At 38.9% G+C, this 18,433-nt stretch overlaps 1 protein-coding gene across 5 annotated transcripts in view; it reads left to right on the top strand.

The window, feature by feature from the left end:
* Nucleotides 1–2,462: 2,462 nt before the first annotated feature.
* Nucleotides 2,463–18,433, top strand: part of LOC109407606 (uncharacterized) — a 64,394-nt gene continuing 48,423 nt past the window's right edge. For 4 of the 5 annotated variants that reach the window (XR_003898134.2, XM_029876066.2, XM_062856693.1 and 1 more), the window contains exons 1-23: nucleotides 2,463–2,617; nucleotides 3,600–4,027; nucleotides 4,102–4,449; nucleotides 4,518–4,571; nucleotides 9,410–9,529; nucleotides 9,599–9,775; nucleotides 9,838–10,164; nucleotides 11,322–11,387; nucleotides 11,447–11,578; nucleotides 11,647–11,709; nucleotides 11,781–11,921; nucleotides 13,144–13,200; nucleotides 13,301–13,468; nucleotides 13,751–13,807; nucleotides 13,867–13,980; nucleotides 14,139–14,195; nucleotides 14,261–14,398; nucleotides 14,506–14,646; nucleotides 17,167–17,244; nucleotides 17,315–17,443; nucleotides 17,506–17,562; nucleotides 17,631–17,768; nucleotides 17,857–18,087. Coding sequence is in view for 4 of the 5 variants with exons in the window: in XM_029876066.2 (XP_029731926.2) it covers nucleotides 3,620–4,027; nucleotides 4,102–4,449; nucleotides 4,518–4,571; nucleotides 9,410–9,529; nucleotides 9,599–9,775; nucleotides 9,838–10,164; nucleotides 11,322–11,387; nucleotides 11,447–11,578; nucleotides 11,647–11,709; nucleotides 11,781–11,921; nucleotides 13,144–13,200; nucleotides 13,301–13,468; nucleotides 13,751–13,807; nucleotides 13,867–13,980; nucleotides 14,139–14,195; nucleotides 14,261–14,398; nucleotides 14,506–14,646; nucleotides 17,167–17,244; nucleotides 17,315–17,443; nucleotides 17,506–17,562; nucleotides 17,631–17,768; nucleotides 17,857–18,087 (3,201 nt within the window). In the remaining variant the exon portion in view is untranslated. The remainder of the gene's footprint in view (nucleotides 2,618–3,599; nucleotides 4,028–4,101; nucleotides 4,450–4,517; nucleotides 4,572–9,409; nucleotides 9,530–9,598; nucleotides 9,776–9,837; nucleotides 10,165–11,321; nucleotides 11,388–11,446; nucleotides 11,579–11,646; nucleotides 11,710–11,780; nucleotides 11,922–13,143; nucleotides 13,201–13,300; nucleotides 13,469–13,750; nucleotides 13,808–13,866; nucleotides 13,981–14,138; nucleotides 14,196–14,260; nucleotides 14,399–14,505; nucleotides 14,647–17,166; nucleotides 17,245–17,314; nucleotides 17,444–17,505; nucleotides 17,563–17,630; nucleotides 17,769–17,856; nucleotides 18,088–18,433) is intronic. The other variant, XM_062856692.1, reaches the window with a different exon arrangement.

The raw sequence follows: 18,433 nt of genomic DNA, 5'->3' as shown, positions 1-18,433 counted from the left end.
TCGACGTGGAAACGGCAAGGATGGTATGCAGATAGTCAAGTCACATGTCTTTTCTCGGCTCAAGACCAGTGACCGCAAATTCTACAGCCCTAAACGAGAAGTGAACTTTGCGGATGTGTTGCAAGTAAATTTCGTGGACTCAAAGTAGAAGCCGTTGGGTACCTTAGAGGAGAGTTGTATTTATGTCCCGAGGATTGCTGGAAAAGCGAAGATTGGCAACCGACTGAATCAAGCAGCAGGGCATCCCTTCATAAAAGAGGAGTTCAAAAACAGATCAATATTTCGACTGTATTGATGAGGGACTCTCCGATACTAAAGCCTCGAGTACACAGCGTCAAATAGTTGACAAGGAATGAATTCAAGAAAAAACAATCCCGTAACGTGGGTAGATCACCTTTGAATGGTGCGTTACGGCGTAAGATCTACTACATCAAATTTTGATCTTGCTATTTTCCTAACAAATGTAGCCAGGCTCCTGTAGGAACATTCCAGGATCAAGATTTGATGTAGTTTTTTTTTCTGTGTTTTTGTTTACGTGTGTTAAGTGTTTATTTATCAGTAATCATCTTGTTTCGGGTGGATTCAGGTAGGTTTATCATATGATGCAGACATTATAGTAAGGTATATACATAACAGTTGCAAACGTATCACAAATAGCTTATTCAATGAAAGATGTTAACACCGTTTTCTATTCCAGATTTCGGCCACTGTTCTGGAGCGATCAAGATGAAAAAAACAAACCAGATGATTTATGCAGGCAGCCGTTTCTATATAATAAAATATTAAAATAATATTTTGTGCACCTGAACGTTTACCAAACTCATACTTTGGAGTTTAGCCTTCCATTAACAACACCCAAATTCCAGTGATGTCTAGGCCAGAGAGGACGCAGAGGTCTCTACATACCATTTAGGTGTCCAACTAATCTTCTTCATTGTTCATTTACCCATCAAAACAAAGGTATTGGGATCCAATAAAATCACGTTATTCTCAGAAAAATTAGCTCTTTCGATTAGGCTATAGAAAATAGCAAAATTTTATTCACTAAACAACCCGCATAATAAAATACAGTTTGTGTTAATATCCACACAGTATGTCTCCTTTATCTGTTACTGTTACTGTATCTCGAACAGGTGCTTTGATGTTGAAACTATGAAACTCGAAGCATTCAATCATAAAGAACGGTCTATGTAACGCATAGAAAGCTGTAACAATATGATATATTGTGCAGAAGTTGTTGAATAATATAGTGATGAAAACTCAAGAGGCATGGTAGCAATATAGAATGACCTTTTCTCAAACGGTTTGTGATTTTATTTGTGCAACACACTTAAACATGTGTATATCACTGTATGCCACTTAAATTGAACAGTTTGCCATATTGTTGCACACATTGGTATTTGTGAAAACCGATTTGCAGCTTTTTAGAAAAAAAACGAAATTTTTCGTGAAGTCGCTTGCGAGCTGAGTGAAAAAAAAAACAACTAAAAACTTGCTGCGGTAAACGAGCTGTAGTGTCTGGAGCGGTCTGGTTTAGTCAGGGGTAAGTTTTGCACGATTATTCCATTTTTTGTAGTATAACTAATCGAATGTTAATTATATTGCAGAATTCGCGAATTTCCCCTATCAACATGAGCCTTATTCCGCCTGAATCTGATTGCCTGCGAGGGATCCCGCAAAATGAAAGTGAGAAGGATCCCTCCTGTTGTATGCAGAAACTGCATGGGATCCGCCCCATCCGGAAGAAGACCCGGTAACCGTCGTAGGTGCTACCGGATCAAGGATGCCTCTCAAGTCGATAAATTCCGCGTGAAGGTCGACAAAGTAATGTGATTTTAAGATGAAGTAGTGGTTAAATATTTATTAAATAAAAAAATCTCCGGTGAACGCATAACAGACTTTTTATTTTAACGGTTCAAATGCAGTAGAACCATATATCATAAGTTGAATTTACTATAGATGACCATAAATCAAAAATACCACATACATTGTTCATTTTCTTTCCAGATTTATTGTTTTACTGTTCTCTAACCAACTGCCATGCAGTGAATTGTCTGAAAAACTGGATAATAAATTGACCATATCCTTTACTGTTTTGCGAAAAATTTGTTCGAGAAAATGAGCGATTTTTTATGGTAACCTATCTTAACCGCCTATTCCACATACTGTAATTTGGCGGATTACCATTTGTCAAACTGGCAAATCTGTACGTGGCATGGTTAGCTTATTGTTATCTCAGACAGCTTGAAAAATGGTTAAATTACTATTTTTAATACTCATATACAGTATGAGAAACGCTGCATTTACAGTTTGTGATTATGCGGGAACCCAATTGCCTGTTATGAAAAAAAAAACATCGAAACATCGGCTTCTGTACGAATATGAAAGCGGATCACTACACCCTAAAAATTCCCGACAGCTTCTATTTTCCGTGCACTAGCGGCTTGTTGTGACAGATTGCCCTAATGTTTATTTACATTGCTTGTTTTGAACATCTGTGATAAGGAATGTTCAGTCTATAATGTCTGATTTATACAAAAATAGGATCCTAAATCCAAAAAGTTAAAATTTCCGCATCGGCATTACGAACCTCAGAACATTTAGGAATCCTCAAGGGGTAAGTCATCGATATTCTTCGGATACTTAGCTGTTAATAAGAAAATAAGCAAACGCAATGTTTATAATTGCATTTCTATAGGGTAAATTATGTATTTTGGACAGGCTCAATCGATTATGTTGCAACGCTGCTAATACGCTTATAATATGACTGTACTTTGAGTTTGTAGTATTAAAACCTTGAAGAAATCAATTTAGCCTGAGCGAATCACGATATCCAATCACCTGTAACAAATGGACTTAGGACACCGAATATTTGTTTTGAACGCTCTCTGGTGAATATAATTTGGATAGGATCATTATCTTAAACTTAGGATAAAGTAACAAACATTCTGCTGCAAATAATCTAAATCCTTCGTTAAAAAGATAGTTATTTCAGTGATTAATACAGCTTTTTAACGAAATTGAGTAAATATTGCCAGACTCACAGAACACTCCTTCAAGTATGCAATCACACTGCATCTTCCATGCATAGTTTATCAGATGGCCAAAATATATTATGAAAACCTGAAATATGTTTTGGACACCACCTAGTTTAAGCATAGATTTAAGCGTTTTAGATTAGTGTCAACAGATTGGTTGATAAATGCACCTTTCTTAACCCTAGTCGTCTGTTGAAGTCATTATGGCCCAGACGTAAACGCTGAGGCACAGAGAAACAGACGTCACACTCTATTCGCTTCCCATCGATTACCGATTTGACCGGTTGATTCAAATATTCGGTAGTTGGTCAATTACCCAGTCGCGGCGCTGGCATCGTTTTGGCTCCTGTTTGACGTTTGCTCACTACCGCCATCTAGAGGCGGCTTGTCTCAGCACGGCATGTTTAGCATTGGGCGATTACGATTTCGTGACGATGATTTCATTATAATTTGGTCTAAGTGTTACGTCTGTTTCTCTGTGGCTGAAGCGAATCGCAATGAATCTGAGTTGGGGATTTCACTTGTTAATGGGATATTAATGTTTAACTTATTTTTTCACAGTATCATAATTCCTGAACACGATGTACGGTTGTCCACATTGTTTCAAAATAATTCGCACCAAAAAAGCCTTCGAAAGGCATTTGGAGGATTGCAAGAAAAGGAATTACTCGTGCGAGTTGTGTGATTTGAAATTCAATGAACCAGAGTTGTTGGAAATCCACAAGAAGAGCCACGAAAAGAGCGACCAAGATATTCCAAAGTATGAAATAATAGAAACTGTGGATGACGAAGACGATGACAGCGATTTTGATACGGACATAGCAGTAGAAGAACCAAGCACAGGATCGGCGTTTTGTGAAGATCCGGACACGAAACCCGAGAACGAGGTGATCTGTGATGATAGTCGCGCCCTTGCAGGTCCAAGTGATATTACTATTAAGATGGAGTTTTCTGCAGAGGAAACAAAGTTACAGAATCTACCGGATAAGGTTAGTATACGTAAAATTTGTATCAATCAAGTCTTTCAGAGACCTTGGTTTACCTGTTGATTGTATTTTTTCAGCAGATCGTTGCTTGCACTTCTTCTCATAATAGTGTTGTTGAGCAGTTATCAAATCACGAAAACAGCAGTCTTCATCAAGATGCCCCAATACTGGAGGCATCAACCCATGCTACTAGTTTGCGATCAAAGCTCAGGCTTGCTGGAATCTCCTCTAATATAGAATCTGAAACTGACACTTCCGATGAGACAAACACCGTAAAAGCTGAAGCTGCAGACGAATCTTGTGGTTCTGAAAATGTTGAACGGAGCATCAATGATCAGGACTCTCAGCCATCGGACGATGAACACAGTTCATCAAACGTGGAGAAAACTGCTAAAGAGGATGCGGATGTGAACGATCCTGATGAGGTTAGTAAAGAGTTTGGGACCTCAATTTGAGAATGACTAAAAATGAAAGCTTATTACTTTTTTGGCAGCCATATGAATGTGACCTATCCTTCCAAAAGAAAAATTCAAGGAAGCACCATAAGGTAAGTATTATGATAATGCAATGATTTTGTTCGGATAATTATTTGCTTTGTCGTAAATTGTAATGATGATAAACGTGGGTGTGTTAGTGGAATATCTGTAAGTAAAAGAAAATCGAGTTGGGTATTGTTTCTTTAAATTCCAACTAAGTGTTTGCATACTATGATAGATACGTATTTCGACATCAACTCTCAACGGTAAGGTCGTCTTAAGTGTCTCGTACTTGACCCATAGAGTCCTCTAAGACCCTCCGAGAACTCGAAAAAAAAACACTTGAAACGCCTTAAGATCCCTCTTACAACCCCTGAAAACGCCCATGAAATCATCTGAAACTCTTAAAACGCCTCTGAGATCCCCTTAAAACACACTTAAACTTTCTTGAACTCCCTGGAGCCTTCTGAAATGCTTATGAAACTTCCAAAACTCCCTTGAAATGTTATGAAAAAAATGTTAACCCTTTGGAGCCGGAGGGGTCATATATGACCCCAAAATAGTAACGGCTGTATAAATTCACCCATTCGATGAAACAGAATACTGTCTTCGGCGAAGTTGCTGCAAATTGAGTCCTCTATTGGGGAAAAAATGGGCATATTTGTATTTGAGGTTTCATTGACAACCTAGAACATCCTGAACACCATGAAATTTGGAAAAACGAAATAATTGACATATCAGTTTATCTGAAAGATGAACTTGGTAAGGTGTTTTCTATTCTGGGATGTTCTAGGTGTTCCAAACTGTCCTATAGCGAAGTCCTTAAAATCTACAACAAAAACTTTATGTGTTTTCGCCACAAATAATACTGGGATTCGCAAAGCTCTTGACATCTACAATGTCATTTATAGACACTATAGGGATATTCCAGGTCAGCCAAACTACCTTGGAGTTCAGAACTTCAGGTCTACACTCGTAACAAGAGCCATATCTGCATAATCAACCGCAGTTACTGGAGCAATCTGAAGTCTACTAGCTTATTACAAACCTTTGCGACATTCAGGATCGTCCAAGCTGTTTTGCATTGAAGTCCTTCAAATCTACAAGAATAACTTTATGTGTTTACGCCATAAATAATAGTATTGCATAATCCGTTGAGATTCGCGAAGCTCTTGAAATCTCAAATGTCATTTAGCAGGGTGTCTACTACCTGGAAAAACCTGGAAAACCGGGAATCCTCAGGGAATTTTATTTAACAGGGAAAAACCTGGAATACTCAGGGAATTTCTTGAGTACTCAGGGAAATTTTACTCCGATAAAAAAAAGCATTGGGTCGTTTGAACCTGGTAGTAAAAATCCATATAGAAATTTCGCTACATGGATTTTTTTTCCAGAAATTCCGTCAGAATTTCTTTCTGGAACTTCTTTAAAAATACCTCCTGGAATGTCGCCCAGGATTTCTTATAAAATCCCTTCCGCATTTTTGACGCTATTTTTCTTGGTATTCCTTTTTGGTTTTTTCCGGAAATGTATACTTCGGGATTCCTTCCAGGATTCGTGAATTCCAACCGATTTCTCCTGGAGTTTTTCACGGGGATGCTATTTCTTCCCAGAGTTCCTCCAGTGTTTTGCTCAAAGAAATCTTCGTAGGATTTCTACCAGAATTTATCCCGAATACTCTATAAGAATATCTGTCGGGATATATCATGGAATTTCTTTCGGCACTCCTCACGGAAATTTTACCCGATTCCTTCCGGTGTTCCTCTTGGGACTTCCCCAGAAGATCTTCACAGAAAGTCTTTCAGAGTTGCTAAAGGAGTTATTCCTGGGATTTCTACTAAAGTTCCTCCAAGGGTTTCTGAAGGAGTTTTCACGAATTTACTGCAAGAGATTTCTTTCATTTTTTTCCTGTGATATCTTCAAACCATTGCATTGCTTTGGGCTTTCTTCGAGATGTTCTTCCTAGTCTCCTACAGGAATTTGTTTAAAGTTTTCGCGAGGTTACTTTTGAAGATTTACCTGAGATTTTTCTCGGAGTATCTCCTGGAACTTCTCTCAGAAGATTCCTTCCGATGTTGGTCATGAGATGTCTCTCAGAGTTTTTCTTAATTTACCCTGGATTTTCTCCTAGGATTTTTTTTTCCAGATTGCTCTCTGAGATTTCCACAGGAGTTATTGCTGATATTTCTCATTGATTTCTTCTCTTGCATTCTTTCAGAGCCAGGCTGTTTCTTGTAGTTGTACCGGATTTCTTGCAGTGATCCACCTGAGAGTTACAGATATTCTATGCATTATTCAAAATTCTTCCCGGAATCTTTATCAGAAATTGTCCCGAGATTCTGGATACTCCTTTAGGGATTTCTCCCAAAGTAATTGCAGGGATTCTTCTACGGGTTTTCCTCAGAATGTCTCCTGAGATAATTTAAGAAATACCTTTTAGGAAAATCATGGAGAAATATTCGAGGGAATTCAAATAAAATCTTGCGAAAGACTCCGCATAGTATATCGGAAAACCTTTGCAAGAAATATCGGGACGTACTCAAACAGATATCTCGTGTGAAAGAATCCTGCGGAGAGCCAGGAAGAAACTTTGGAAGAAATTTCAGGAATTATGCTCAAGAAATCTTGAAAGAATTTTTGAAGAGTAGGGGAACTTACGTATTTTCGGCAGTTTTGTTCTCTTCGTCATGTTTTTTTTTAAAACCTGTTGAACTCAGAGTTGGCATCAAATCCTTCCCAACCAAGCTGAATATGATCAAGTTTCAGGCAATTTGGCCGGCATAAAACCCTCATAACGAAGAGAACAAACCTGCCGATGATACCCTAAGTCACCCTTTATAGTTTTTAGAAAATTTGGGTTGTTTTATAATTTATTTAAGTTTATAATTCAAAACTTCACCTGGAAAAACCTGGAAAACTCAAGGAATTTTATTTTGAGTTATGAGTAGACACCCTGTTTAGAGACACTACAGGGTTATTCCCAGGTCAGCCAAACTACCTTGGAGTTCAGAACTTCAGGTCTAAACTCGTAACATCAGCTATTTCTGACATTCTCAGTAACGTTTCATAATCAATCGCTGTGACTGGACCAACCTGAAGTCTACTTTTATGAACCTTTGGGACATTGAGAGTCGTTTAAACTATCCTGAAGTTCAGATCTTGGTAGTAACAGTAGTTATTCTACCAATAAATTTTAAACTGGAATCTGTAATCTCCCTGGTATATCATGAGTCATTTCAAGATAGTTTTGAGATATTCCAGATTAACAACATTACTCCGGAGACCATACCTTCAGGTCTACACTTGTGGTAATAGCTTTTGCCACTACATTGAGTAGTGTTACATAATTTACATGCTACATGTTACAAGTTACATATATTTACCAAATTAGTTGAAGGAAAAATAAGCGTTGTTATATATTTTTGGGATATTATGGGCGTCCTTACTGTTATGAAGCTTAGTTGATAAAAAGAACCACTGTGACATGAGGCGATTTCGTTTCAGATAGTATTGTTACACAATATTTTTTTCTGATAATTTAGCTATGTCGTAGTCTCTGGTTGTATTCTGTGAGCTCCAGTAAGTATAACAGATTATGCAACATAATTCTATATAGCCGAAACAGAAACTTCAATTGCTGTAGATGTTAGATATTAAACATCATAATAGTTAGGATGGCCCAGGCAGATATTAGGATGTCCATTGAACATTCAGAAGATTTATTGGATATGATATGATAGATCACAAATCGTTGCTTTGTATAATGAAAGAAGTTACCGTTACACCCGTAGACTTTAGGATCTAATCACAAGCTTGGATGACTAAGGATATCTGATCCTGTCTATTGAACTTTCAGAAGACTTACTGTACATGATAAATTACAAATCGTAGCTATGTATTCTGAAAGAAGGTACCGTTACACTCTTAGACTTTAAGATCTAAGCTGAAGAACAGTTTGGATGGCCTGAAATATCCCAACAGATTTGATAATGTCTTTTGAATTTTCAGAAAACTCACTGGACATGATAGATTACAAATAGTAGCTTTGTATAATGAAAGAAGTTACCGTTACACCCGTAGACTTTAGGATCCGAACTCAAGAACAGTTTGGATGACCTTGGATATCCCGAGTCCCGACTGATCTGATACTGTCTATTGAACTTTCAGAAGACATACTGGACATGTTAGATTACAAATCGTAGCTTTCCCGAGAAACCACGATGCTGAAGCCTTATTGCTTGCAGATATACGATGTTTTTAGAGCAATCACTACTTTACATGCAAAGTAAAGGTTGATATAAAGTGGATATGGGCAATTATAGAATCAAATAAAGATTATACTGGTATACAATTTCCACTTTAAATCAACCTTAAGTTTGAATGTAAAATAATGATTGCTCTAAATACACCGTGTATCTGCATGCAATAAGGCTTCAGCACCGTGGTTACTTGGGTTGTATAATGAAAGAAGTTACCGTTACACCCGTAGACTTTAGGATCTAAACTCAGGAACAGTTTGGATGACCAAGGATATCCCGACTGATCTAATACCATCTATTAAGCTTTCATAAGACTTACTGCAGCGGGGTTAGAACGCCCTAGAATCTCCCCAAGACCCCCTGGAACGCCATTTAGACCTCTAAAACACTCGAAGCATACAAGAATTTCCTGAAATGTCTCTGAAATTCCTTGAAACTTCGTGAAACTCCTTTACATGCTCCTGAAAGCCCTTGATACCATCTAAAGTATTCTCGAAACCCCCTGAAACGCTACCGACCCCTTAAATTGCCCTGAAACCTTCTTGGAACCCTCTGCGATGCTCCTGAAATATCCCTCAATATCTGTGAAACACTCTGAAACCTCCTAACACGCTCCTGAAATGTTCTCGGACATTTTTTTCCCGTTTCAGAAAGTAGTTCATGACAAAGCTCTATACGAATGTGCGCATTGTGCAAAGAAGTTCCGTTACAAATGCCGATTGCTGCCGCATTTGAAAACTCATTTCGACACGCTGTACGTTCCGAAAAAGGTATGCAGAGACAAGGTCTACATTACTCAAATCATGGGCACTATGTACTTACAATTATATGTTTTACAGAAGGATGATAGCTCAACACCCAGGGTAGCTTCCAAGGTCAAAGACCAATGCCCCTATTGCTATAGCACATTTTGGAAAGGTAAAATCTACAACAAACATATCTATCATTGCGGTCCGAGAGATTGTGACATTTGCCATCGAAAATTCGACAGATATCATCAGCTCACCTATCACGTGGTATGTAGAAAAGCTTATGTGTAACGGGAAATACGCATACCTACATTTTATACTCTTTGCAGAAAAAATTCCACAGAGAAATGCGGCTTCGCTGTCCAACGTGTCCTAAGATATATATTGACAAGCGCGATTTCAACCTGCATGCAGCTTGTTGTGCAAAGCGCAAATTCAGATGTGACATTTGCAGTTTAAAATTTAAGCGAAAATTTACTATGGAGTGTCATAAATCTCTAACGCATAATCGCGTTATCAAGCCCGACAAGCCTTTTGGAATTCTGTTGGAAGATACCAACATTAATATCAAAACTGAACTTGTGCTGGAGGGAACAACACTACAGCCTCAGGACGTTGAGCTGAGGTATCCGCCGCGCATAATGAACGGTCCAAGGGTAAGTACAATTCACCAAAGACCAAGACTGTTATTCGAGAAAAATGGCACAGAAAATTGTATATAACTTTTTATTAATTTTTTATGTGAATATACAGGTTGGACTCGACTATTAGGAGTCGTGTTTTGAAGCTTCCTAAACAAATTATTCAAAGTTCATCCGTGGGGAAGTGGTTCGCCTAGGATGAACCAAACGTCAAATCCACTTTCTATGCGTACCAAGATGTTTTAAGACGTTTTAGGGTATTTTAAGGAGCTTTCCCAAGGAGTTTCGAAGGAAGTTCCAGAGCGTTTCCCAGGAATTCCAGGGTGTTTCATTTGGTTTCAGAACGCGCCTGATACTTCCTGAAACCAAATGAAACACCAAAGGATGTTTTCGATCACCTGGCAATTGTTTGACTCATTTGTCCATTACTCAGTTCAGAAACCTAATACTGAAATATTGTGTTTGGCAAAGTTGTAGATTAGTGTTTTTCCTACAATTATCACCAAGGACGCCATATTCTAACTCTAATATTTACGTCGTTAAATTGTTAGCACCACCTACTCATACTAAACGATCGGATATTTCGATCGTTTAATATGAGTAGCTTGTACTAGCGCTCTAGCGCTGTATATATAAGAGGTAGAATATGACGTCCTTGGTTATAGTCGTAGGAAAAACTCTTATCAACAACTTTGCCGAACACCACATTTTAATATAAGGTTTCTGAACTGAGCTATGGACACATGAGTCAAACGATTGGCAGGTGATCGAAAACATCTCTGGAAACACCTTTGAATCTCCTTGATACACCTCTGACACCTCCAGAAACCCCCTGGAACGGCCTTGAACTTCTTAAAACTCTGTAACGCCCAAGAACCCCCTGAAACTCTCTAGCAAGCTCCAGAAATTCCCGGGAATGCTCCTAAAACTTCCTAACATCCCCCGAATACCCTCGTAATTTCCTGTAACTCCCTGGAGTTCCACTGGGCCCTGGAATCCCTCCGAATCCCTTCAAAACACTGGAACGTCCCTGATACATCCTTAAGTTCCCTGAACCCTTGGAATTCCTTGTCAAAAAAACAGCTGTTTTTGTTAAAAATTATACACTATGTTCTGTGTCCATTTTTTTTTTCGAATATAGTCTCCAAGATAAGAGACTTTCTTCTTTTCAGACACGATTTCCCTGTCCAATCTGTAAAAAAGAGTATGCTACTAAGTCAGGAATGCACTACCATAAGGTAAGTGATGCGCGCAACTCATTATGCGTTACTCAACAAAAATACATATTACCTTACAGCGAGTTCATTACGTCCCTCGTTTCAAATGTCCAGAGTGCGGCAAATGGTTCCATTTCAAAAGTACATTGTTGAAACATATGAGAGTTCATTCCGAAACCTCCAGAGAGCATCGCAAATCAAGTGCAAACAAGGTTAATATTGGCACTCCAATTTCATCAAAATACCATCAGACAAAGAAAATATCGCTTTCTCATTTCAGCCGCAAAAATGCCCCATTTGTGAAGTCGTGCGTTCCGGCAGAAGAAGTCTGAGGGATCATATTGTGAGTATTCTCCTTCATTAGGTTATATTTGTTGCGTTGTTCAACTAACGCGTGCCATCAAATTATTACAGAGAGATGCGCATACGGAACACCGCTTCAAATGTACTGTTTGTCCGAAAGCGTTTCACCGTCGAGCTTCGTTTTTACTTCATTCAAGGAATCACGAAAGGCTGTCGAAGGAGCTTGCGGCTGTAGATACGAAAAAATTGAAAGTAAGCATTTCAAACGAGCAAAGTATAAATACTACAATTTCTTAAACTGGGTACCATGTTGGGTACCGTAATCCGAGGTCAAATTGGTCACAACTTGTGCGGGAAAAGCTGAAGAAGTATCACGAAAAGGCTACGGTGACGTCGCGAGTGCCAAAGCTGCTTTAGAGTCTTTGTAGTCTTCGAACTTCGCAGGGGGTGTTAAAATGGAAGAACAGCTGTTCGAGGTCGAAGAGTTGTTTGATCGGCTTTAGTGTGCAGGGCAGTCGAAGATCGAAGAATCGCTACAAGTAGCGATGGTGTACCGGAGTCTGCAGGAATCGTACAACCGATTGGTATAACGACCTTGGAGAGTCGTCTCGATGTCGAACAGTCGTTGGAGTTTGTGATGCAACCGGCTGTCACTGTAGAAAGTTTCTGCCAGGAATCGGTCAAGAACTTTCTTGAGCAATTCCTTTTGAACACGAAACTGGGCTTATACCTGTAACGCACCATACTTTGAGCTGTAGAAAACATTGCGCATCATAGTGAACACTACACCACAGAGAACAGACATCCAGGCTAGAACAAATTTCATTCGGAAGATTGTGTAAGGATTTGAATCTTTACTTGAGTAAGGTTGCAAACCAATACACGATGAAAACACTAACGCCACCAAACACCATATTGCCACAGTCAGTGGTGAATCGAAACATTTCAAGTGGTGAATTAAATTAGTATGGGAAATTAACTGATTGCAGCGCCACGCTATTGCCACGTGTGTTGCCGATTTCAAATGGCCGTTAAATTCCTTACACAGCTTCGGAACTGGACTTGGATGTCTGTTCTCTGTCCCAAGTAACATTCTCTAGTCAAATAGACTAGAAGAGCTCCTTAGAACCATCATAAAACCTAAATAAAAGGTATTTGGCTTTATGACGGCTCTCAAAACTTCTACAAGACTAATTGGTCATCAAAATGTTACTTGGGTGTGACTACACCATAGACTTAACAGTTGTTGACTACACCTTGAAAGCAATTGTCTACATTCATGTCACGACCTCAATCAATAACTAGCCTTCCATGGAACAAAATACATTATTGATTTTTTGTGACGATTTTTTGAACAGTGCACAAAGTTAGACACAAAATGCACAATGTAAGGTGCGATTACGGCACTGTAGCATAAAAATATACTTTTCCTTTGTACTAACTACTAACATTTTTGTTTATTTCATATCTTTAGCTGTGCAAGGTGTGCAGCCTACCGTTTCCTAACATTAAAAGGCGACAACATCATATGGTAAGTCGTACTGGTGATTTAATAAAAAAAAAACATTTCCATTTCCAAAATCCAATCTTACAAAAATGTCATTTGAAAATAAATGTTTTCCTACCCCTAGATAACAAAGCATCGCGACCCGCAATTCAAGTGTTCAAAGTGTGAAAAGCAGTTCTACTATACAACTACGCTGAAAAGACACGAACTGCTGCACCTGAAAAAGGAGATGGGCAATTTGCCTCAAGAGAAAAAAACCAAAAGACCACCGCGAGACCCACTGGCAACGAAGGTAAGAAAAAGGAGTTCGGATTGCATCGTTTCTAGCTGTCCGGATCTCCGTCTTAGATTTTTTAGGAGGGAGTTTGTAAACTTCTGCAAGTTATGGGAAAATCCAGCCAGGTTCCATAGCTCAACTTGGGATCAGAAAGCATTGTACATTTATTTTATATCACAGTAAAAAAAACAACATATTTTCCAAAAGTAATTGATTTGAACTACTACGAAAAGTGCCCAATGACTTTGAAACTGTTTCTATAGTCGTTTTCGTAACAAATTATCTATTCCCTTTCAGACGTGCCAGGAATGTAAAGCTGTATTTCCGTCGTACAGAACAAAGTATCATCATATGGTAAGCTGGACGCGATTTATTAGTACTTTTAATCTGAAATGATTTTTTTATTCTTTCAGATAACAGAACACACCGAACCGAAGTACGCGTGCAAATACTGTTCGAAAAGGTTCCATTTTTCAGCTTGTATTACGCGCCATCTAAAAATACACGAAGGACCGAAAGCAAATCAGGTATGAAAAAAGTTAGGGATTCTAGTTAAAATTGCTTAACATTAGTCGAGTTTGACTCCCAAGATACAAATGAAATAAAGATTCCATTATTCGAAACCTGAATCAAAAACTCGGATTGCGAGCTAAAATTGAATTCTCATATTTGTTTTTGTTCTCAGAAGTGTAGCATTTGTTCGGAGCAGTTTGACCGCGAAGAGGACAAGTGGCAACATATGGTTAGTATTAACTATGTTTTAGTTTTCAGTCGATCCTCTGAAGTGGGAATTTAATATTTTTTCAGCGGAAAGTGCATGGAACTGCACAATATCGGTGCAATGAATGTTCGGAAACGTTCATGAATTTTCCCCAAATGAAACGTCACCTTCAAAACCGTCACGGTAAGGATTGGACTAATCGAAGATATACAGTAATTGAACGGGTAAGTTAAAAATTTTACTTCATGCATGCATAGTGTTTGTATAGCTTGTTGTATAGCCTATAAAGTGACTAGAAACGAAAATAAGCAACGAATTTCTTAATCTTCAGCGTCACAGGAAATCTGTGCCCAACGCACGCAGCCCATCAGCAAATCCCTCGGAACCGAAAGACAACGGCGCACAATCAAGTGATTACGAAATGGACTACGCGTCATCACGCGGTGAAGATTCGGAAACAGCCAGGGCAACGGTAAGTTTTTGGGTAAAGCATGGTACAACTAACATGAAGGTAAAAAACAACGGTGAACACAACCCGGGCACAACAAAACAGCAAAAAAATTTAAAAAAATTGCCATGAATCCTCCATTTCCCAAGGTTTTTGTAAACTAAAAGTAGTCTGGGAGTTTATGACCTTCGGAATGTTATTGTGCTTGCGTCGTGATCATCATCATCATCGGAATGGTAACCACAGCAATCGAATAAACAACTGGTGGGGTATAAAAATGTGGCTTTTAACAAAGGCCGTTCAGTTCTTAACCAATCGTCAAATACATGGTAGGTTATTTCTCCGTAATAAAACAAGTTAGATCGTAACAAGTGTTTCTCTGCTACCTACGAGAGATTATGGGCACCCCGAAGGAAATTGCGCACGGAATTCCCCAGTATTTCGGTGCACCAGGATTCGAGAATTTCAGTTTTCGCGTGAAAATGTTCTTGAATTCGGCTGGCGGGCGTGCTGCAAACCTTGACGGAGGACCCGAAATTCGACGAGGAAGATCGGAAAGCGAAGACTTTCAGGTGTCATGATGCGTCACCAAGCTTTCAAACAAATCATTGACTTTTTGCTTTTCAATGCTTATTTGCCTCGCGTTTTAAAAAACTGTCAATTCTGCAGCAACGCAGCTGAAAAAGTATCATCGCAATCACTGCGAGTGAGCATATAGGATGATACTTTTTCATACGAATATTCGCTTTGGTGGCAGAGAATTATCACTTTGAAAATTCGAGCCACATATCCAACATGGCTGCCGATGCTGATGATGCCGTAAAAAGCCTTCATCGTTGGATTCCTGGCGGATGAAGTTTTGGAAGTTGTCCGGGACAAACGCAGTGCGAGGGGGTTGTAATCAAGCCTGAGCGACGTTTTCGTTAAGAAGTCTGTGGCCAGACAAACGCTGCTGCGGAAACAGCTTGGTCGCCTACGGATGAAAGAGAGAGCTTCGATGCGGTCCCACCATTTGACGTTCGACAATCTGGTGAGGCAACTCAAAACGGCCGGTGCGAATCTGGAGGACGGAGATCTCTGTCCCAGCTGTCTCTAAGCTTGCTGGACTCGTATGATCCCCTCGTGCGTTTACACACGTTGCATAAGCGTCGACAGTCAAGAGTAGCTCCTTTGAAGGCCGTCACCATCCCCTGGATCGAGCTCCTGGCAGCCGTACTGTTAGCTCGCCTCACAGTGAAAATTGTTGAAGGAATGGCGATGGAGTTTTCCGAAATCGTATTGTGGTCAGACAACCAGATGGCGTTGGCATGGCTTAAAAACCATCCGGGAATATGGAGGTCTACGTTCGTAATAGACTGAAAATTGGTCGTGGAAATACGTGAGAACCGATTCGTATCCAGCGGACGTTGCTTCGAGAGGAATGATGCCATCTGCTCTCGTTCATTGTGACCTCTGGTGGCATGTACCACAGTTTTTGTGGTGTGTTAAAGATGAATTGGTTGGACCAGAACTGAGTGACATGCTGAGAATCGAAACAATGACTGTAGAATCAGTGGTAGTTGAAGAGAAAAAAACTACTATAGGAATCTCAGGAATTCCTTTAAAAAAATCCCGAAGGATTTCCAGGAGGAACTCTACAAGAATATCCATGGGAACCCTAAATGACTCCTTGAATATTCTAAGGAGAACCTCCCAAATATGTCAGGAGAAAAAAAGGAACTGCTGGAGGAATATTACGAAAAGTCCATTGAAGAATCCTCATATATCAATCCTTTAGGACTCTCAGAAGAATGTTTCGAAGATATCGAAGAAGATTGTTTTGAAGGGATATCAGGAAGAAATTATCGAAAAATCCAGAAGGTATTCCTTGAGCAATTTTAAAATTGGTTGTGTATGAATCTTAGGAGAAATCACAGAAATATTCTCAGACGGGCCTTCAATGGAAATATCAGTAGATATACAGACGAATCACATAACGAATTCTTGGAAAAACCAAAGAAAGAAAACTCAAGGATAAAAGTCAGAAGAGATTAAATACTGAAGGAATTCATGAAGGATCTCCAGGTTGAAACTTCAGAAGAAGTTCCAAAAAGAGCTCCTTGAGGAATCTTAAAATGAATTTCTGGAGAAATTTCATAAGAAATCTTGAGGAACACCAAAAGGAATTCCTGAAAAATCCCGGAAGTTGAGGACAAAAAAACACAGATAGAACTCGCTTAGGTCGCAACTTGAAGGTGATCCAAGTAACATTTTTAAGAAATGAATTAAAGAGATGTTTAAAACCATCATAAAATCAAACTCAAATCATTTGAAATTTCTGATGATTCTCAACCAATTGGGCATCAAATGGTTGCTTTGGCATATTATTCGAACAAGGAAATAGAGCATAACTAACGCGTTTTTTGGTATAGAAATAATCGTTCAATCGTGGAAAGCCAAGGGTTAAAACCGATGGACAGTGTAATTTAGACTTTATTTTAAATTTACAATGTATTATACGAGTAAATTAATAGTTCACCTTTTTATCTCTCTTTCTATTACCAGAATACGCAAGGAATTGTCAACACATGTAAGGATTGTGGTGAGCAGTTTGCCAGTAGCAAAGAAAGTTACTACCACACGGTACCGTTTAAATTGTGTGTTCTCTTGTTTTACCAACTCACGAGTGAATTCTTTGTTTTTTTGTGTTCAGCTGAAGAAACATCGAGATTCTCTGTTCAAGTGTTCACAATGTCCGAGTGCGTTCATTGCTCTGCAAAATCTTGCCCGTCACGAACAAGAAGCCCATAGGATCGTTTTGTCGAAGCGCGTGGTGGAGAAGGTATGGCATGTTTAGTCTAAAAATGACTATAATCCAATAATTTCCATTTCATACTCCAACAGACATGCTCGAAGTGTAGACTTCAGTTTCCCAATAAATCGATGAAGTTCAAGCACATGGTAGGTATAACATAGGATTCTGATTAAATTATGGGGCTATTTAAAACGAAATTTTTTTTTACCCTCAGGTGGCCGTACACGGGGCAACATTGTTTCAATGTCCTCAATGTCCGAAAGTATTCATTTACAAGCATACCCTTATACGTCACCAGGAAACTGCGCACATCCAACAGAAGCAGAATCTTCCAAGGCTCACGAGTTCAACGGTAAGACATTTTTATTTGTATTTAATTATAGTACCTAATCTCTTACTTCGATCATCATTACATTAACAACACAACGTTACACCCTTAGCTGAGCTCTGGAATAGATAAACCAGACATCAAGACAGTGATATACGAAAAAAGATCGGTAGAAAACAACCCAAGTATTGATGAGAACACAATGGAAATCAGAATTGGCGAACTTGAGATTATCGAAACCGTTGTAGAAGACACCGAAATGGCCGGGAACAAGACTGATGAAAGCACAATGGGAATTGAAACTGAAGATGTTTCGAACACCATAGGGTGGTCACAAACTCGGGTAAGATCTATATATTTGAGAAAATTATGTTTATGTTTAGCAAATTATTACACTGATTAAATCATACAAACATTAATGGTGCACAACAGATGAATAAGCCGCTCTTAAGCTTAATTTTGAAAATTTTAGCTGAATAAGCTGTTATTCAGCTTTCATTGTTACTTGGGATACATATATCTATGGTCAAACTGAATATTTGTAACATTTGCAATTATAGTGCCGGTATTATTGCTAATTTAGAGAAAACTTTCCGTTTTACGGTAGAACGAAAAGCTACCGCAGCTGTCAGACTACTGATTTTCACTGAGGTATCATTGATCTACCTTAGCGAGCCCTAGCGATGCCT

The sequence above is a fragment of the Aedes albopictus genome, chromosome 3, assembly GCF_035046485.1.
Source record: "Aedes albopictus strain Foshan chromosome 3, AalbF5, whole genome shotgun sequence".
Classification (NCBI taxonomy): Eukaryota; Metazoa; Arthropoda; class Insecta; order Diptera; family Culicidae; genus Aedes; species Aedes albopictus.
This window is presented reverse-complemented; position numbering and strand designations above follow the sequence as displayed.